Source organism: Pieris rapae, chromosome 4 (genome assembly GCF_905147795.1).
Source record: "Pieris rapae chromosome 4, ilPieRapa1.1, whole genome shotgun sequence".
Classification (NCBI taxonomy): Eukaryota; Metazoa; Arthropoda; class Insecta; order Lepidoptera; family Pieridae; genus Pieris; species Pieris rapae.
The window spans coordinates 7,416,310-7,439,542 of NC_059512.1; the positions used below are offsets into that span (position 1 = coordinate 7,416,310).

Below are 23,233 nucleotides of genomic sequence, written 5' to 3' on the forward strand. Positions count from 1 at the left end.
AAATAAATATGTAGAGACAAAATTCCAATCATGAAAATTTGTAAGCAGGTAGGTATTTGATTAGGTTTTTCGACATGTTTGCTAATTTTGATAAAGACATTATATCAAAACCTTTAACCAAAGTACCAATCGGTATTTTTACGGTTATATAACATAATAAACGTATATAACCAGGGCCAAAAGACAGGAGTTTAAATCTTAATAAATTATTATGGAATAAACATTTTTGCACCCGTCGCTAAGACCTCGATAGCAATTTTATCTTTACATAAAGAATTTAAATATTTTTATTTATAAATTGAAAAACACAGTCCATTTTCATCTTGAAAACACGCTGATTATGTGTATAAATTAACTATATAAAGCTCCACAGAAACAAGGAAAATCGGAATAATCTGTCACAATATCACGGTCGTGTGAAGAAGTTTTTTACACAAACCTTCCAATCATCTGCCTAATGTATAGGAACTAAGATTTAGATATGTTCTTACATACGTAAATTATAGATATTTTATATTATGAGATTTTGATTACAAATTTTAGATTTAACATTATTTCATTTTCATTTTCATGAATTCCGTCCACCTCAACGCCTAGCGTTTCAAAAAACAGTACTTTTTAATGTACTTTCTGCGCGCATCTCTTTGTAGTAGTCATCTCTACCAGTATTATATTCCCTAAAATTCCTTACCATTCCCTGAATAGTAAACTACACACCGCTAGCCCCCGCTTTGCAGATGTCCATGGGTGGCTGTAGTCACTTTAGTAAAGATTCTTTTATAACCTCTCGTTTGACTCCCATGATTTTTAAAGATTAAAGTCAAGAACCATTTTGTCATCGCATACCGTATATGATATTACAAAACTATATTTGTATTAATAATACAAATTATATCATTTTATTTCGAATTTAAAAATGACAACTGTCAGTGGGCAAATTCACTGTCAAATGTCAAATTGTGATAAAGTTTGTTCATCTGTGCATGTTCATTGCTCATATTTTTATTCTGTATTTGCAATCTCGTCTTAATTTCAACGTTATCGAGTCATATAGAAGTAGATTCCATTTTTTTTATAATAAAAATTCATAGATTGATATTCAGATTCTTTTGATTTGCAGCTGCAATGTAAACGATTCCGTCTGTACTTTATATTCCTTGGATATTAAATGAGCGACAAAATCGTCACAAATTACCTTAAGATTTGACTGTGAGATATTATTTATGATCGAGCTTCTTACGTAACGACAATTATCTTTTTACTAGCCCTTTCGCGTTGCCAGAGTGCTTGCTAGTGCGTTGCTGGCCTTTTAAGAATTGGTACGCTTTTATCTTGAAGGATCCAAAGTTGAATTGGTTCAGAAATACTTCCGTGTGCAACGTTTCAAATAGTGGTGGTGCGCGGCAAAAACTGCGCTAAGTGAAATTCATAATCAATGTATACGAGTTTTATATTTCGCTATCGCAATCTATTTCGTGCTTCTTGCGTTTAACTCATACTCTTATGTTTCGACATTGACAACTCCATCCCACCAACCCAGTCTCGGTCTTGGGTTTCTGTCGTCCGCCATTTGGTGCACATGTCTGAACCACTGGAGCCTGTTGCATTTTAATTGGACCATATTGGATTCGCTGAGATCATTCGCCCACCACAATTCAGTACATAAATTATCGAAACAATTAATTCAATTCGAGCCAGGTTCAGAAGAAATACGAGTACAGTCACTTCTACGATATAATTAGTTTAGAACAAAACTAGCCTAAGATGAATATCAGTGATAGAATTTTAAAATATTTTCCTCATAATCCAAATCGGTAAAGAAATGTTATAATGCTGGTTAGGTTTTCATGAAAATCAAACCTAGGATCACCGTATAAACATACGGCGTAAACCTAACCATAAACTAATAGATATGAAGAAAAAAAACTAAAAAGGTAACGAAAACAGTCTGTGATGTAACTTTCTGTTTTCATTGAGAGAAAGAGACGAATCTAGTTAATAGATTGATTGATTATTTTATTTAAAAAAATAGGATAATAATTGCTTATAAAATGCAGTACCAAATCATAGCAAATAAATGAATATCAATAGTAATGCATTATACATGTTTAGCTATCATCATATCACCTTCTTATTATTGATTAATTCATAGTGGAAATTTTCCGTTTCCCTCGTATCCAATTATGCATTATCGACAGTTATTTTGACTTGATCATAATAACCATTCGTATTATTTTTAATATTTTTACGTATTCTATTTTCAAATATAGACATGAATTTATGTTCTGTGTAGCTAAGACAAAAATAAATATTTTATATAGTCTGTGAAATCGGCTATTTTGAATTTGATAACATTTAACTAGTTCTGAATAAACAAATAATCTGACAAAAATAACTTTTGTTTTTATTGTATGATAGATCTAGTACCTACAGTTATTATGAACAAATTTTCAATTTCATTTGTACAGAACAAATTCAAATTAAGAACAAATTGTGTCAAAAACTAAATCACTACATGGTTACAACGGTTAGTTTAATGTCCCTGTTCAAATCGCCCGCTCACTAATAAGAGCGGGAATCAATGTATGAACGTGTGTGGGCCTAAAATGCTACATAAATTTTACCATCGACCATAAATACAATTCTTGTTGTTCTATTTTGGTATATATAATTTAATTCATCGCTGGAACCGAATCTCCTAAACTTTCATTTTTTTCTATAGCTTGATTTTAGAATATTCACCTATTTCATTTAAATAAATAGAATTATGATTGAAATTATTTCACATTTGAATTAATTTATTTAGCGTTGAAATCCTTAACTGAAGTTTAGCGTTGAATGTATCGTGAAAATACGAAATAACAGCGCCATTTTAAACGCCTATAGCTAGGAAGGGGCCCGCATATCCGTCGTCTAATTGAGCCCATTGCGAAGCGCTAAATAGTCAGGATTGAGCCGGGACTAGATTATTATCTGATTGAGCGGTTTCAAAACGATCACACTTAATGCAATAAGGAAGTCCACGTCTATTTTCTAATACCACTGAGATTCACTCCTCTATTGTTTCAATAGATCTGTGTCAATTTTAATCTATGGTCGGTTCCAAACGATGAGAACTCTTTTGAAGTGTAATTTAAAATTCCAATTTCAAAAATGATGTTACCATTAGGCCCACGACTAAACTAAACTATAACCCATCAAATATGCAATTAAATGTTAAAACAATTAAAATACCTAGAATCTGTTTGTGACAATATATTATCACACTGTCATAGAAATAGATATATCAAATCCAATATTAATAATTAACAGTCAGTCCCGCGTATTTTAAAGTACCTACATATATTTATTCAATGAAAAGGGCAAGACTCTCTTAATTTGTGTATTCGCCGTGTTAATCCATCCCACCAAACATTAATGTACGTATTTCCACTGCAATAATCATTAACATTCAATGGAAAAGCTCAAATTAATATTTAAAAAACACTAGCATATGAATTCAAATCTAAAATATCAATGAGTGAACATCACACGTAAATGAACACAAAGAATAGTTACATTTAACTTACAAAAACATATTGCAATTTGGGGCTAAGGGCACTCGACAAAGCACCCAGCTGATTATAAGGGCCTTTTGTCTAAGAACCAGTTTTATTTAAATCTTTTGCAAAGGGACGCTCAATAAGTGTATCAAATCAATGTCCCCTATGCTTGAGAAGGTCACCCCGTGGAAAGTAATTAAACAGGATTGTCTCAAAGATTTCTCAGACTGATTTCATTTGCCCATATTTCAAAACACAACAAGAGTTGTTAGCCTGTTTTTATTTTAAAGTGTTAATGGCCAGTAAGGTAATTAAAAATAATATTGAAATTGGCGCGATTTCTTAAATCTTATTTTTGTAGTCTGTGCAATGTGTGCTGTCAAATTGATATTTGACATTAAAATATTATTTATAAATTACGGATGCGACTCGCGCTTTTTGATGCGTAACTTTAATATTAAAATAAGTAGGAATTGGGAATGTAAATAATAAAATATTGCAAGTGAAAATACTCGGGTATCTTAGTAAATGTGTACCTTTTGTTATTCTAGTATTTTTCTTACTCTGTGATTATAACCTTAACATGAAGTGTCATTACAAAAGAAGTTTAATTCAAGGAAAACAATTTGTCGGATATAATTGTAGACGTGAAACCTTCTAATTTACGGTTAGGTAGACAATAAGTAAACATTTGTCGATGCAATATAACAAAGGGCACTCTCGTCTGTTATTACACGACTCCGCCAACAGAACGACTATGTTAAACTAAAACAGTGAAGCTTCGAGAGATAGTCACACAAATGTGGAGAAAATAGGATTCAAAGTCTTGTTTGTTTTACAACCAACTATGTATTATGCAATAAAACATAGAACTAAATAATAAAAGTTGTTGGGAGTAACTGAACATCTCTCAATATAAATTTAGAATAAAAATTTTAATATTTAAAATATAAATGTAACTTATAATAATTGGTAAATTAATCAGGAGAAAATTTTTTTTGGCTTGGATAGATCAAGCATAGCAGTATTCATCTGTTTTATCTTCTATAGCCTACCTATTCAAACGCATGACGACGTTAAGCTCATCTGTTCTCTATACCGTACCTCTACGATTGCGATTAATTGCACGTTTATCGAGTTTCACTTTCCAAAACGGATAGTAAGACCACGGTCTACTGCAAGTCATCCTCGCGTGATTCCACCTTCTTTGTTTATCTAATTTTCTTAATTACTGCTATTAAAATCGAGGTGAAATTTTCACCCCAGGTGTGTGTGAAATACGCAATCACATTCAACTGTGTATAGAATATAGTCTTTTCCGAGGATGACACTAATAAATAATAATACTTTATACTTACTACTAATAATAACTTAATTAACCTATTTTATTAAATGTTACGTAATTTCAAAACTTTTCTTGTGTCGCTGTAAATAAAAAATAAATAAATACATATAAAACCGTGTTTGGAGTTTATGTCACTCGAGATGCCGCTGATCTTAATCCGGAAATCAAACCGACTAAAATCTACCCTCTTTTGACATCAATTAATAGATTAAATCTAGACCTATGTAAAACTATAAGTACACTCAATTAAAAACATTTTCTAATCCATTAATTTATCCGCAAATGCCAAAGCTTACTAATGGTTTGTGTATCACATATTTTAGATCAAATATTGGCAATACTTTATTGTACGTGGAAACTTCGGCACTTAACTTTCAACCGTAATCCCTTTTAATAAGCTCAAAATTCCCTTGACGGTATTTCTAAGGTACAAATTGCGGAGTACTTTGTGGGACAGTAATGGCGGCCTCTAATTATGGCTGCGCGTACGTCTCTCAGTTAATAACCGTTGCGTCAAACAAACGTTTAATTGCTGTATCTTTATCGCAATTACACGCGTCTCTGCTCCGAGGGCAATGTCGTGATAAGATTTCTCTTCTGACCCGAGATAGAAATCTAATTGACAATTAACTCGAACCTTAAATGATAATTTTTTCATAATTATTATTGGCACGTTCAGACGGAACCTTGATTGCAATAACGAAACGTGACTGCACGTCGACGTGTCCCGTTAATTTTAATATAGCCCTGAGTTTTTTCAGTTTTTCATACTTTTTACCAGTATTTGTAAAGTCAAATGGCTGCTATGCATAAGACCTTGCGGTTTCCACTGCGTCACAGTTTCGCGGAATCGTATGCGATGATATTTAAATATGTTTAATAATCTTTTGCGTGTTATATGTGAGTGTTCTTCCACATAATGAAATCCTTCCAAAATTAGTTATAGTGTTTGTTTTTATATGAATTAAACAATATAAATAACATTATTTAAATTTGTGTTTTATCTTTGTTTCATGTACATGCGATGATGCTCATAGTATAAGGTATATAATTGTATTTTAATTAGGATAGGCAGTCGTCTTTAATTTATCAATAAGGAAACTTACGACAATATTTTTCTATATACATAAAAGGGATTATTGTATAAAAGTATGTAAAGTAAAGTAAAAGTAAAAAGATTTACAACAATAGGCACGAAAATTAAAATTAGAGTACACATACAAGAGCAAACAAAAGTGTTCCCGGTAACAATTATCAAAAGCTTAAAGATTTATTGCAACGGGATCGCAGCGATATTTCAACGTAGGTTATTTATTTTACATCCTGACCTTTGAAATAATTTACAGCTATTGTGGTCACGAGAAGAACGAACACATTACTATCGAATCTTGGATCCCAGCAAAATAATTACAACACATTTCACGTGCCTTATACGACACATTCAAAAGGTAAATCCGTATTGGATCCCAGCACTGATTACTTCAAACTGCACCTGTTAAGCTTACATTACATATTTCTTAGAAAACAATTTCATTTTACATGCTAAATACACACGCCGCGACCACTTTGATGTCATTTAGCGAAAACAATGGAAAGATCCGAGTACCCTCTAGCATGCTAATTTGGATTTATTTAAATCAACTTATACTTATAAACGTGACGCGGAACATTAAAATTGCTATTTTTAATCTTTAATGACTCACGTGAGATACTAAATAGTTACGAAGCGCAATGAAAGGTGTGACGTCTATAAATGTCGAATTGTGATTGTCCATTGGTAATTTTCTTGTGATTACCGTGGCGGGTGGATAATTTCTATGCCGTTATGATGGAAGGTCGGACTGTTTGTCACGCCGCCGTTACATCCTTAATCCAACTGATTTGCATGACGTTCTATAGGCTTTCCTACTATCATAAAGTGATCAAATAAGTTATCAAATGCGACAATAAATCAGCAACTGTGTGACTTTCCCTCGGCTGTCGTTATCATTCGATACAGTGACTTACGGTGCATATTTTCTGACATTTTGCTAGGTTTTTGCTGTGCTGTTATGCTAATATCTAATGATGGGTTGATTTAAGTTCCTACATTTATAATGACGCCCTGACGCCAACATGTTAATGTCGCTAACATACTTTGAATTGCTGACGGAAACGTACTGACCACTTTCAGTTAGATCACTCTGCCGTGTCGAATAGTTGACAAGTGATATGAAATTCGAAAGGAGATTATCTAAATGAATATTGCTGGAATAAATGATTTATATTTTACAAGATTCTATATGTAAATAGAAAAGTTACAATTTAAGTTATCATGAAATACCTGTGCTGTACAATAATAATTGCAACACGTAATTTATATCACAATAACACATAGAAATTAAATAAATGAAGACAATGAATGTAAATGAGTTAATAGCAGTCTTACTGCTAAAAGCAGTTTCTTCCAGACATATATATTCGTACAATAGTTTCTTAAAACTTTCTCGCATTGCGAAAAGCTTAAAAACTTCCACACATTAATATTCACACGGATTGTAAAAAAATACAACGTGTTTAGTAATCACTAGGTCATTGGTATGCGAGGGACGAACAAACGAACAAAAGACGTTATAACATCCTGCCCGGTACAACACCAACTGTTATTATTAAATTACAAAAATTTATAGCTGCTTAAATTTGTCCTGTTGCAAATATTTAAGGCCCTTGACAAGCGAGTCGATTCAGCCACAGGTTCTATCATTTTCCTATATAGGAAAATCTGTGTTGTACATACTACTAGGTTGAGCACCCGATTTGCAACCACGAGGTCGTTTTAAGACTCAAGACTGAGTCTCTATTCTGTCATAAATTACTTGGAAAACATCGTGAGGAAAGTGGCATGTTTTAAAAAACAAATTAAGGTGCGTTTTAATCACAGAATGTGAATTAAAGGAAATATTACTTATTCTTATTTTGGTGTCTCTCTACTTCTGAAGGTTGGCCGACAAAGTCTTGAATGGAATGGGTTGTTATAAATGAAGCAGAACACGCTCTATGAACAAATACATCTGCACATCTAATGATTAAATCAATCTCCAAACTGCTAATTTATAACTACGTATTACTATATGTGTGCGGAGCCGGTAGGTGTAGTTTTTGTATATACTAAGCCATAAGTTGATTCATAACGTTTTTAATCCGTTTGAAAAATTGTCTCGCTTTAGTAATAATTAGGAGAGATAAATATTAGGAGAAGTAGCCCTATATATCTGTGCGGAGCAAAAGTAATGGGAGCTTTGGTTTGTGATAAGGAAGGAATTAACTACTATCAGGCTGTTTCTTCAACCCCAAAAAAACGCTTACAACCCACTACGTGTATTAAAAACCTTAATCAAAAATATGAATCGGGTATTGTCACGTACGGTCATTTTATGCGATCTTGCTTTCAGATCGAAATCGTAAAAATAAATAAAAATCGACAGATATTGGGCAAATAGCAATAACATTACTTTAAAACTAATTTGATAATAAAATTCAAGACTAATATTAGGGTTATAAAGTTGAAATTTTATAAAGGTATCACATGCCTCTTAAATGTTAAGATTAAATCAATATATTTCCTTTATCGAATTAAATCACCTCACAGATAAATATGTCATCTATAATGTCAAATGACAATTGTTGTCAATTGTCAAATAAAAAGTCTTGAAACAACTCTGTTACAATATTATTTATTTCTACAAAGCACCGTCAAGGACTCTATAAGCATTTGATTTAACAATTCCTTTCGCAACTTATTTTTTTTGCAAATATCTACTAATGTAATACGTCTCATTGACTTTAATAAAGACATTGTGTAAATAAAAGAACACATTTTTTAATTTTATACTTTAAATTGCGTCTTATAATCAAATGTAACAAATCTAATAAATATACAGTTTAAATGCAGCATACATTACTCATTCAAATGAAAAGAGAAAAGTGATGGACATTCAATCTTCGTATTGTGTGGGATTTGCATAAAAATCCAAGATCCTAAGACAGGCTGGGCGCTTTTAATGCAGACCTATACAAAATGTACATATTAATGGAGTCAATGTTTCCTTTTTTATTAAGTTATTGATTTTGTAGTCAAGTTTATGTTCGTGATTTTAATTTCCAATATGGCATTTATACAACCATTTAGATGTTAGCCTAAAATCACAACAGCTTCTAGAATGTCTAAACTACTTAGGTTATCACTAAAGAAACAACTTCTCCTGATATTGCAATTTATTAAAAACATCAAAACAGTGTTGTCATAAAACATATCTACATATAATATACTTTTTATCTCATGTATAGGCATAGAATTTTGAGAGTGATAATTGAACGTGTTTTTTTCCTTCGCAAGAAGCTCCAAGACTACACAACAAGCGAAATGTAAAGTATCAGTTGAGATTCCACAACAGTTTATTCGCCATCGATGTATAAGTAACTCTGAATTATTGAAAGAGCCATTTTCCGAATTCCCGTTGTATAATCAACGCTTTTCTCGCGTATTTTTATTGATTCCCCCGAAGCTTCCACCCACCGCCTTCAAGGAAGCTGGGATGGGATGCCTCCTACCGCGCATTCATAATCGTACCGACATACGACACTCGCTACCCAAACACTGCCTTAATTTCAACAACAGACAGTCCCATTTCCAAAAACATTTAACTCAGAAAGAATGGATCGAAATCGTGCGTTACCAGCCACGAAACATTAAGAGTCATATAAATTACATTAGCATATAAATAAAGAATTTTTGTTGTCGATCTATACCGCTCCGATCTTTTACGACAGCGGGGTTAACTCGGGGACATTTTGTTTCTTTTTTTGATAAATCCATGGTCTTAACGATCGTAAGCAAGTACATGTTATCGGTATACGTTTATTGCTTATTCGAACCCATAAATAATTCAATGGAAACATGAAATTAATTTCATTGTGGGGACCGAGTTCTACTTATAAAATTGTTATAGACCTATTTTAAACGTTATTTAGTTTTTTACGTTATGTTAATACCAGGAATGTAACTCGTCATACCAATGAGTAGAGATTCGCGTCTGTACTGTTTTGTAAAAGCTAATCGTACTGTACTAATAAAAACCTTCTTGTAACTATAACTACTTTTTAGGGGGAAGGTCGTAAAAGGGACATTTTCGAAGATAAATTGAGCAAACGACGATAAGAGAAACGAGATAAAAGGGACACCCCTCTAAGCGTAATTATTTCAGCAAAACACACTGTTTTTCAATATATGAAATTCAATAAATCTTATACTTAATTCAATGTATAAAGAATGGCGTACAAATTTATCGTCTAACTTACAATATCATATTACTTAGTTATCCAATTCATGAGGTTAGGTATTTATTTTAATTCAATTAAAGCCTTATTGAAGAACATGCTACGGGTCTTTTAAATCTACGTATAAACGTATACGTAATAACATTACATCCTATTACCGTGTAACAACATTTTATTATAAAGATATTATATTCGGAATGAAATTGCTGATTTGGCTCGATCCTAACCCACCCTTTAACAAATTTATTCCCTGAGGTATGGCGTTCAATCATTGACATTTTTTCTCATTTCGCATCGTTTTCCCTTATAATAGTGTGAATATATGTGATCTATAGAATGAAACATTAATAAAGCCTTCGGGTACCTATTGTATTTTGTAAGGTTTTTTGATATTTATTCAAACATTGGGTACGTTTGAAAAAACAATTTCTTACTAACAAACACAAATTTTGTGTATTATTAAATGGTCCATTAATATCTGATACATACGTTTTAACGACTGACCCTCAAATTGTGTGTGTGTGTGGATACGCGCGAGTGTCTTGTCTAAATCGTTTACAATAAACATTAATTTCCCTTTAAAATTATCATCACAAACGAATAGAAAAATTGCCTATGCAGGAACAAATCAAAATATGCACCCTTCATAATACGTGAGGCGGTTAAGAATATACGATTTATATGGAAGCTCGTCGCGTGCGATTTTTTATTTAAATCATACTATTTAGATATGCCACAAGACATTTCTATTGCTATGACAACGGGGCTGAAAAGCTTAAGGCGTGGATTGAATTCGATACGAAACGTTTTAACGTTGTCTAGAAACAATATAGCTTTTTACGTTACTAAAGCTAAATAAATTTTCAAAATGATTTTACATATATTCAATAATACAACCTTTACCAATAAGCTAACTGCTTTTAGGAGAGTTAAAATTGTCAATGTATTTGTGGAATGCAGTTTTTGTATAATTATGTAAATATTTAAAATATGCTTTAAATTATGTATGAAATATGTTCATCAATGAAGCAAAAACTGTTGCTAAAAAGTTAAGCGAACAATATAGGTACGTTAAATCAAATATTTAAAAAACAAGAGTGATTTCGTAGGAAAAAAAACTATTTTTCCATCTCTATAGCAGTTTTAGGAGTGAAATAAATTCGTATTAGGTTCTTTCCCTTATATCGATGTCACTCAAGCAAAACACTTCAATATCCTTCCCATTCTACGAACTGCATTAAAAGTATATTTAGATTCTCACAATAAGACGGCTTTAACTTGGAATCGGATAGAGGTGGGGTGATATCTGTCGCAATACTATAAGTCTGCTAATAAAATAGGCATGAACTTGACGGATTCGATCGATAGGGATTTGCATTTGGTTTGGGGCTGTACTATCTCAAATCATTTAAAAGAAAATTTCTTACTGTTTAATATGTAAACGGCACGTGCTTATTATGTATTTAAATCGTTCTTCACAAACTACCCGTTTAACTTTATGTAAATAACTTTTTGTATAACTGTTTTCCCATGAATTAAAGCAATTTTATCCCTTAAAAGATATCAACGTATTTTTATACATAATTAATAAATCAACGCACACATATATAAGCTTATTAATTACAACAATGCATACAGCTCTATATATTACATACAGCATCCTGGGAATACCTACCAAGTGAACCAATCACACCCCTTCAAACAATCGCAGGTCCGTTCGCCCTAATGAAGCAAGGCTCATCGGCGCCTTATCCTAATAATTAAAACAGAATACGCATGCGTCAGCCACGCCCAATCGCGCAGCCTCCTACCCCCCTTAATTACTGCCAAGACATTACCCCTTAATGTTATATAAGCAAAGCTTTTAAGAAAGTTAATAGATTTCATACTGGAGTGTTTTTGGTCTGAATAAAATGTATAATACATATTTTATAGCATGGCGCTGCACTATCACCTAATACGAAATGTATATATAGTGCAGTATTTATATAATTAAAGACCGGCTTTACCGATAAAGATATACCTAAAATTTATATAACCAAGTCCAAACCTATTTGTACGTGAACATTCTTAAATAGATTTTATGGGTATAAAAAACTAATCTTATATTCTAAACTCGGGCGCGTGTCTGACTTTGTATGCATAAACTATTATTATAATTTATATAACACTTGATATATGTCTAAAAATATATACGAAAAACCTTTTCTCGTTTAATAGAATCTTAAATCGCATATTTAAATTCTGTAGCATAAGCTCGAGTAAAATATTCACATTCGATAGAAAACGATTCCAATTTTTCATTGTACGACCGAAATGGGAGCTAATTTCAGTGAAATCGAAGTATATAGGCTTATGTAGCGCTCATTTGTTAGGGGATGTAAGTCGAATGCGGCGCACGTTCAGTAGCTTTCTCATTTTTCACTACATTGATCTTACGTGTGAATTATTGTTTGTTACACTCCGCGTCGCAGGAAAAACGCTTTACGACCCACATTATTTTTGTAAGGAAATAGATATTTTAATAATTTGATTGTGTGGTTCTGGTAATTTTTAACTGTTCTTACGATACGACAATAATTGCGCGTATAAAAATTCAATCGTAAACAACCGTTTGAAGACATGACCTCACAGTAGTGCCTAGATAAAACTCAAGACGATTATTAAAGATATATAGGCAACATTATAAATTCATGGTAAGTGGTGATGCTTCTGTCCCAAAAGCCTTCGTATGAATTGAATGAAAAATTAATATCACGCCCGAAATATCACGTACGAGAATATTCTATATGGTCGACCGTCCGTTGTCAAATTTTAATTTCTCCCTCAAATATTTACCGAAGGAAAAAGGATTCCCCGGCGGGCCGCGCTCTAATAAGTTTTCCATAAGCATAGGGGGAGTGGGGAAAGCTCTTATTGTGTTTGCTGAAGCCAGCGCATCCGGGGGCATACCTAACAAGATGAATATGTACCGTGGGTGGCACGCCTCCCTGAAATACAGCAATGAAATTGCATTTTAGAATACTAATTCCAAATTTGAATTGAAGTTTCTACTCTTTAAAACATACGGGCGTAGTCAGACGTTAGAGTTCATTGTGTTGTCTAAAGGTAGATTTAAAATATACTTAAGCAATCCATCTCAGCTAGTAAAGGATTTAAGGAAGTTAATAGTAACAATGAAGAGAGAATTTTGTAAACAGAACTGTTGGTACCAGTCTAAATATTCTATACCAGTTAACATTTTATTTTCAAACCATAAAAGAGAATGGCTGTCTACTGAAGCCTTCCTCAACCTCGTTTCAAATTGGTCACATTTCACTTTTTCCCTTAGATTATTTGGACAAGGGCTTAATGTTTTTATTTAACGCAGTATTGAGTGGTGTCGAGGCTCGAAGCCCAGTATAATTTATTGACTATGTTCGCGATTGACGCACGGTTTTTGCGTCTTCTGCGCGCTGGAAATGTGCCTCTGTATTGTGGGGCTGCTTTGTCTAAATGCACTTCGTACATTGCCGATTAAAAATGGCAGGGTAGATCGTAAATCGTACGGAGCGAGCGATGGTACTATAATTCAATAAAGACGAGTTTGGCAACGCGCTGTTTGACAGTAGAAAAACTTCGTAGTAAATAAACGCGCGGACAGCCGCGAGTTTTTGGTCGCGAATCGCTTTAATTACCTCATGGTTTCAAAACGTTGAAATATTTCGGTATTCGGGAGAGAGAACGCTGAGAAGAAATTTTGGCGTTTAAATACTTAATTATTTGGCTGCGCAATATTGCGAGTGTCGAACATTTTATTCGGTTATTGCTGTAAGCATTCCTATTAAGGAGAGGTTATGTTTTTATCGGCAATTATTTACTACTTAACTTAAATAATGGGGCTTTCTGTTGTTTTAACTCGGTGAAAATAAAATCACTAAGTATTGACTTAAAATTTAAATAATAATCATTAAGATTATTTAATTTTTTACTATATATGGCATACAAGCTTAACACGCGAGGAACAGAGACAAAATATATAGAAAAACACTCCCCAGAAATAATCATCTCCCAAAATATACACGTAACATTGTTAAACCATCTAAAGTCCTCAACAAATTTAACTTTACATAGCACGCTGAAATTACTAAAGCAGAACCACCCTTACACACATACATTTTTAACGTCCACCTCTCGAGGGTGAAAAGGAAGGGAGGAATTACAAAAGAAAACAGGCTTAATTTCCAATGTCATCTCCGTTCCACCTAATCTTCTTATCGTTTTATATTTTTTGGCCTTTGAAAAATTCATCTTTCCTTTGTTTAAGGAAATCGGATCGATGGAATGAAAAAACCTATTTGAGGTTTAATTTCTTTTATTATTTATTTCTTCGCTTAGAGATTTAATTGGACCTTTAGGTACACAATATTTTATAATGGGTACATTTTAAATACATATACGTGCGCAGTGTTTTTGAATTTTTAGAATTTTCATTCAATTCTAATTTCTTTCACTTTACATACCATATATTATATATACATGTTTATTCATATTAATATCATCACAATAGTAACATAATCAAGTATTTATAATATTCTTTACTTACACGGTTAAAAATAATAATTTAAAATGTTTCGAAAAATTTCACGTTTTAGTTAACATGACAACAAGAGTACTTAATATTATTTTTCTAAAATTACAAATGTTTTCCTTGAAAATCCTTGTTTTGTCTGTAACATCTCATTTTAATGAACTAAACTAAACAACAAAATAAAATAAAAATCAGGGGCGCTACAACCTCTTTAAGGCCTCAGATTTCGGAATCTGTTTCATGATCATTTTTAAATCTGATAGGCTAGTAGGTGATCAGCTTCCAGTGCCTGACACACATCGTTGACTTTTTGGGTCTAAGACATGTCGGTTTCCTCACGATGTTTTCCTTCATCGTTCGAAAGAAAGTCCATTAGTGCACAGCCGGGGATCGAACCTACGACCTCAGGTATGAGAGTCGCATGCTAAGGCCACTAGGCCAACAATTAGGTACTTAGATACAAAATATGTCGGTATAGTAGTTTAATTAATTCTAGTTCAAGTTATAGTTATAAATTCATTAAGTTTACCGATTACAGAAAAGTAGTTTACAAGTTTTGAATTTCGTTTGTCGTACGAGACGTCATTCGAATTCAAAATTAATATTTCTAGAAGTTCATTATAATACACGACGGTGAACGGTCAGTCTTCTTTTTCCTTCTTATTGGATGCAGATCGAGCCACAATACCACGTCAAAGGTAGATGTCGCATTAATCAGGTGTAGTGCAACCATAATTCAATCAGTAGCCGGGAGTCTTATCTGCCCAGAATCACCAATTTATTGGATATGCGAAAACGTGACATTTTTTACGAGTGACAATGCGTGACAAAAATTTCGAGCGTTAATGGCTATTAATAATCTATTAGCCGTTTAAAAATGTGTTGTGTATTATAATTAGGGTAGCCAGGAAAATTCCATTGATTTAGATACATCGTTCCATGAAGATAGATACTGCTGTATAGGGCTGTATGAACTTATTAAAAATTAATTTCCAACTTTGATTTTATTCCATTGGAGTAAATACTCTTGGGCCGTGGAGTTAAAGGGCACAGCGTAGAGAAAGCTAGGGCTAGGCGCTAGGTATGCTGGTAACATTTCCAAATTTTTAAATTTCTTCTAATATTTTATTTATCTTAATTTTGTAATTACTGTTACTATGTTAAGAATAAATACTGTATATTAACTTGACTGCTAAAGATAAAATAATTCTACAAATGAATATATCGACTATAGGACAAAACTAACGCATTTTATATGTTGCACACATAACTTTATTTTCAATAAAAACATATTTTTTGGCACGTAGCCATCGGACAGTTTTAGTTTGCGCTCAGAGTATGTAATGCCCTTTAAATTTATTTAATATAACTGTAATTAAAACAATCCTCAATAACTGATAATTTAGTAAAATAGTTATAATGCAGAGTCATCCTTCAACCGGCTCAACAAATCGATTCTCAAGTATATTCATATAAATTTTCCAACAAATGCCGCATCCACGCTATCGGGACATCACCCAGGCTTCATATTTTACATAGAATGGTGGACTGTCGATACAAGGGACTCAGTCTCAATCACTCAAAGCTGTATCGATTGACCGTTTGCAAATAAGAGTAGATAGCATTCCTCGGACGATGGATGAACGATACTTTAACGATCTTCTAATCAGATGACTGGACTGTTTTGTGCCCATTAATTTCTCTATGGATTTACTGGTCAAACTAAATGTGAAAGTTATTGCTTATATTGTCGAAAATTAATTGAAAGTTCAACATTTATTTAAAGAAAACACTTTTTTACCGGATTGAAGCTATGTATTATTATAAACTAATAATTATTTAACATAATTTAAAACCGACGTTTCGCGTGCGTTTTAATTGTGTAAAAGCTATGTCAATAAAAGACAATACTGGTTAAACATTTAGTTTAATTCGATAAGAGTTGTATAAAATATACAATTTTAATTTACTCACGAGAGAATTGAATTGAAATGAATGAAGTAGTTTTGTTTTTCGTTTCGTTTTTTTAAAAGATTTTTATAAATAAATTCTAAAGAGGTTGTTGATGGTGAGACGCGAATCGGTCACAATTTTTCCGTCCACCAAAGCGTCAAAATTACATAGGTACTTTACATTAGTAATTACATAATAATACTTTAACTACATGAATTAATTACTTATTTCTTTAAATCAATTTAAAAAATTTAAACAAGACGAGTTGTTTCCGTCTACATGTTTTTCAGTTATTCTTCAGCTGCCACTTTATTACTAAGGGTTGGCTTGTAACAACTTGAATTTCTGGGTATCTTACGTTAGTCTGATCAGCTCTTCTGCGGTCGTGATGCCAGTCGAGATCCACTCCCATATATCCCGCACCCACAACTTCTTCTACCAGCCCTTCTCTTGCCTTGAACTTTGCACGTCATTATAATCTGTTACGAACCGATTTACAGTAATAGTATATTTAAAAAAAACATGGGCATCAACCGAAATAAACCAAAGACAAGTCAAACATATGTAAAACCCTTTCAAATAAAAAACATGCCTGTGGCGATCCTAAATATTTAGGACGATCGTTTTAATTGTTGTTTTTTGTCGAAATTCCGCTTTTTGTTGGTTCGAGTTGTCATTGTATTCGTTCAGGTTTTGATCACTTTTTTTCTAAAGTTTGTTTTAGAACCACTTTTTGACCTATCAAATGTATTAACAGAAGAGAATTAAGATGATGAAATATTTTCGAGCTTCTATAATCATTATAGTTATACTAAAAACTGGGTTTGTTTGTAACCGCGGTGATTTAGTACAGTAGTGTTACCACAAAAGTTCAAAAGCAATTCAATATTATACCTTTGCAACATCGGCGCTACAATACGAAAGTCTACATATAGTTAAGTTTAATCGTTAGAAAGCTTAACATTTAGCAGCTTACAGAGTAGCCCTGCAGATTCCTTAATTCATTCTGGTAATAATATAATAATCAAATGGTATCATTTTATATATAAACTATAAATATTCCTGTCTCATAATATCATCAAATAGATCGATCGAGATCGCCAGTCATTCCCTGAGCATTTATCAAGTTGACTACACCCTAATGTTATTTCATAATGTTTCGTTAAATCACACATTCCTAAAAAAATTGCCTATTTACACAAACCTTGTATGAGGATCGAATAATTTTTATATTTGATATCATTATTAAGAAAATTTACTATATTTTTCTCTTAAAACGCAATAAGCCGTTACTTATAAACATGGTTAACAGACCATTTTCTTTTTAAATTGAATTTGATTTTGATTTGAAAATAATCATTTTAAATTTCGAATATTGTTCATGATAAAAAAAATGTTTAAACAAAATTTTCTTTTTAAATTTCCAATTCCATTCGCTCCTCAATTGTTTAAAGCGAATAGGGGAAAAAGGTTTTATAGAAGTGTTAGAATATTATAATCTAAAGTAAGTAGCTTATAGCTTAAATAAGTACCAGTTATCAGTTTAGCACATTTGAATACCATAACTACGTTTTATCGGCTTTGCTTTTAAACCGTAAGTGAAGAGTTTTATCCATGACTTTCAATGCGATAGCACACATTGAATTATGGATATAACTATGAATAAAAAAATAATGTAACTATAAGTTTTGACTTTATATCTAAAGACAGACTATTAAAACTTGCTCTATGAATTGCCTAAGAGTTACATTCTTGGTATAATACTGAATACATTATATAAATTAACCATATGGCTTACGTTTAAAGCTAAACATTTTTAGCTAAATGAAATGGAATAATGCTTAAATCGCTTGTGCAGTTTAAAAGAGTAATCGCATTTACTAACCAGAAGAAAACATAAAACATTTTACGACTACCCTCGTTGATTTATATCTCATTCATAATTTGTTTCTGTACATCGCAGGCTCTAATAACTGATAGCGAACGCTTAGGATGAAGTAAAATTGTAACGAACATAAAACACACATTAAGAAGCATTAAGATGGCTTTCAGCCGCCACAGATTATTTAGATCAGTTCGGATGGACACAGAAAACGTTTGGGCGTTTTATACTAAGATTGTTGTTTGTTTTGCTTAGGTAATTTTGGTACGAGTACGAATGTCTAAATTTTTTATAAACGCTTATATGCGAAATCTGACATAATGAACCTAGATAATTAGATTTTGGGTTTATATATTGAAAATCTAAAAAAATTAATATCATTATTTCCTACTGTTTCTCTTAAACTGTGGTAGATATCTTTTATCCTTAATCTAGTTATTTTAATGTGCAGATTCAGTTTATTGACTGAAATCGTAACATGTTTTATTGCTTTAAATCGTTATAATATTATTTTATTGACGCTATTTCTGTTAGCATAAAAACGTTATAAAATATTACTCATGAGATTTTGAATATTTAATGGTTATCCAGTAGCGATACTATCATTTATAGCTATCTTGGATACAGGTGTGCGGCCTTTTGTGACACGATTTTTGGCTTTAAGAAAAATCAAAGGATTCATTAAAATCAATATATTTTGACATAGGTATGTCTAGGTAGTCTGTTACTAACATATCGGTCTCCTCACGATTTGATCCCACGCATTGAAGAGAAAATAATATTTTACAACTTATTTTTCTGTATATTAAAATTAGAATTTTTAAAAAATACATGCTTACATGTATTTTTTAAAAATTTTGTTATCAAATCGTACCTACAGCAAAGGCACTTAATTAACATCGTAAAGTAACAATATCGCATTATCAAACGTCCATAATAATTTGAGACGCGTTGTTATGGCGAGGTGCAAAAGTGGCTGACCTAACATCACGCCGTGACCCTACACCCCTCTCTGTCTCACATAGGACACCGTCCCGCTCTCGCATCACGTCCCCACTTTTCATAATGATCTTAAAGTCACATGTTACCTTCAAATTAATGAACTCTAAATCGTTGACGGAAATACTAGTTTCGTTTGGCGCGAATCATCGTCATCTATTGTCATGTCTTCTTCAAACTAACGATAGGGTCGCACTGTGGGTAAAACGCGGCGGTTTTTAATCGGACGTAGATTATAGGTTGTTTTACCTGGATGATCTCAAGTCTCTGTCTCTCTGATAACTCATGCATGAGCATCGTAGTCAGTTGTATACTGATGATCATGGTTAGATCAAGCCACAAATAGAGATTTCAGAAAGCCAGGAATTACTGGCAAATTTATTGTTACTCGCAGTCGAAGTAGTCGTGCATCAGATGACTTCCAAAAATTATTACTAGAATATTAAAAATTATATTATAAATAAAATAAGACTTTATAAAACACCAAACCATTGAGAGGTTTAACCTTGATGCCTGAAGTGCTAGAGTACAAATTTTAGATACCATAAATACTAAAGAGTTAAAAAAATACAATTAATACAAAAAGTGATACGAAAACATTACAACAAACCGAGAGAAAAAATGTTTATTCAATTACAATAAGATTTGAATGTTTTTTCAAATATAAGAGCCACCTTTAGTACTTTTAATCGGTCGCAGGAAAATATCACAGTGCGTATCTCCGCGTTACATTCAAATTAAACCCTAAATCGTTAATGTAAATACTAGTTTCGATTGGCCCGACTCGTCATCTGTCATGTTCTCTCTATAAACAACCTTTTCTTTTCACTTATCAAGGTGCCCTCAAGGAATTTCTATTCTTATCGGGTGGTCGGTAACGAGAGTACAAAGGTTGTTGTGAGGTGCCGTGCCATGTCAACGGCGAAACGGACAGACGAACTTTCATGTCATTGTTTCTTTTTTATCAGCTACAAATCTCTTATTGAACCAGTTACAATTGATTTCGTTGTACGAATCAATATGATTGTTCCCATAATTGTATGCGATATGTCAAAGTTTAATTTACCTTGACCTTGCTGAATTGAATCCAGTTCATAGAGTATTCTTTATAATTTCATGATTTTTATGTAAAATAATCGTATAAAATATATTAAAGAACGGAAATTTATCAAAGTGAGTTAAGTTACAAAGAACAAAGATAGAACGTCTTAAAGCAATGCGTGTTACAATGGACTTTTCGTGAAGAAAAACATGGCGAGGAAACCGGTATGCTTAGGACCCAAAAATTTGCGAAATGTGTCAGGCATAGAAGGCTGATACAAAAATCACCAAACAGAACCAAATTTGCTAAATGGATGACCTAGATTATTTGACACTAAATAATAATAGAACTTTGGTAGGTTTATTAAAATATAATACAGTCGTGCTAAGTCAAGTAAGAAAAGTCATACAAAATATCTTTACAGTAAAGAAACTTCATACAAAAAATATAACTAGCAATTTATTAAAGTAGTCATCACAAAGGAATAAATGCAACCACAATCTCATTTTATTATGAACACCATTAAAATATCATATTGGTTTCGCGATGCAGTTTGTCATTTCATATTTTTTACGGTCTAGAACATATTAATTGCATTCTTCTGTAAATAAGATCTTCTTTGTTTAATAGTAAGTTAAGAATGCGTCCATAATTTGTAATGAGCGGTGTTCGTGAGATGTTCTACCGCTTACCTCTTAATAGCTAACCTCGTTATTCCTTTCCCATGACTTAATGCACTGAATTTTATTTGCTTCAAATATTTGCTATTTAAATTGACTATTAAATCTTAGAAAAACATAATTTCTACGGTAAAGTATTAGTATAGATATTTAAAAAAAGCATTGTTAAGTGTCTATCTTATACATAATCCGCTGTTCAGTTAGTTATTTTAATTGTTATTTTTATAACATTAATGTTTACCATAATTGATATGATGAAATAGTACGAATATATTAAGCAATATTTTGATGCTATATGTAATGAAGCGATAAAGAAATAATATTCAGAACGAATTTGAGAGAAAAATATATCACTTACTAATATAGTTATTATCAATTAGCACTCCAAGTTAACGATAATACTGAAATGATTGTATTCGAGTCATCTTAAAAGTCCACAATCTGTTCCAATGTATATCGTGGTAATTTAAAAAAGGCGAGACCCATTAAGAGAAGCACGAAGTAGAAATTAAGTGCAATTAGACGCGCGAGACGTTATACGGGAATGCTATGAAAAAGGAAGGAATGCGCCCGCGACGGTGTCCGCTACGTGTCGATCGGCGCATGCCAGCGATTCCTCCTCTTAATCTTGTATGTAATAGAGATTTTCTGCTACAGCTCCATTAGAATTATCCGATAGTGGAAATTCCTTCATCATTGTACATTCCATTGTAGCTAATGTTTCTTCTGTCTTTTGCAGGTACGTATACCCTGATGGATTAATCGTAAGTTTTATCTTTTAATGTTGGTATCTTGTTCTAGGCCTTTATGAAAACATACTTTGTGACACGATATAGTGATGTAAGTAAGCTAACGTTTAGTCTCGTGAATTTATTTCTTATTTCAAAAGCCAACACAAATTGTATACAAATAAAAAATAAATCAATGACGTTAAACCTTTTAAGGTCTAGGCCTCAGTTCGGTATCTGTTTTATGAGCATTTGTTAACCTAATAGGACTTCAGCCAACTTTTCCATCCTTCTGTGCCTGATACATCTCGTCGACTTTTTGAGTCTAAGGCAAGCCGGTTTCCTCGCGATGTTTTCCTTCGCCCTTCGAGAGAATGTTAAATGCGCGCATAGAAAGAAAGATTAGAAATTATGCATATACACCAAAACAAATAACCAAAGCTTAAATACATATTATATAAGAGGTTCAAATATTATCGAAAGGAAAAAAATCGTATTATTAAATACATAATACCTAATTTGGCTGTGTTGTGTGATGGTGTGAAAGTGAAGGTATGAGTGGGTGTGCTCATTTTTTTAAAGATTTTTTTCATATATAGCTGAAACTACTAAAGGATTAATAATTAGTGGTCATTGTATATCCGGGCTGCGTATCTTCATATATAAGTTAGCTAAACGTTTACTGTGTCACGCAAAATATCTTTTTCTAAGTACCAAGTACTTTGGTTTTATTTTAGGCTCATGTAAGTTAATTGTGTAAGACAATGAGGGTTCGAGGTGTCGAGACGGCGTCAAACACCGCATGTATTGTTCTGGAAGCCAGTTTGTGAGGTATTGCCCATAAGTGATATAACTGTTAATTATACAGCAGACATTCTGCGGTATTTTGAGCACTTTGTCTCGAGTTATTTACGAGGGAGCGCGTGGTTGACCGCGCCGATGGAGATTGCCATTTCAAAGACTTTACTGAAAACTATTTTATGGGTTGAGTAAAAAATTATCATATCTGCAAAATTATTGCTTTAATGTTCACGTCATTGGTTTTCAAGTCAGTACATATCACTAAGATGTGACTATCATACTTCTTTACTGTGGAAACTAATTTTAATAAACAATCTAATGTTTATAGCATTTCTATTCGAAACATAGTTTCTGTAATAGATAAATGACCACCAA

The 23,233-nt window shown here is 32.6% G+C and overlaps 1 protein-coding gene across 2 annotated transcripts in view; it reads left to right on the top strand.

Moving 5' to 3' along the window:
* LOC111003013 (zinc finger homeobox protein 3) overlaps nt 1–23,233 on the top strand; it is a 105,408-nt gene that overhangs the window by 49,965 nt on the left and 32,210 nt on the right. Inside the window, exon 5 of one of the 2 annotated variants that reach the window (XM_045628056.1) lies at nt 5,925–5,930. The exons of the other annotated variant lie outside the window; for it this stretch is intronic. Coding sequence (XP_045484012.1) covers nt 5,925–5,929 — 5 coding nt within the window. The 3' untranslated portion in view covers nt 5,930. The remainder of the gene's footprint in view (nt 1–5,924; nt 5,931–23,233) is intronic. 2 annotated transcript variants of the gene reach the window in all.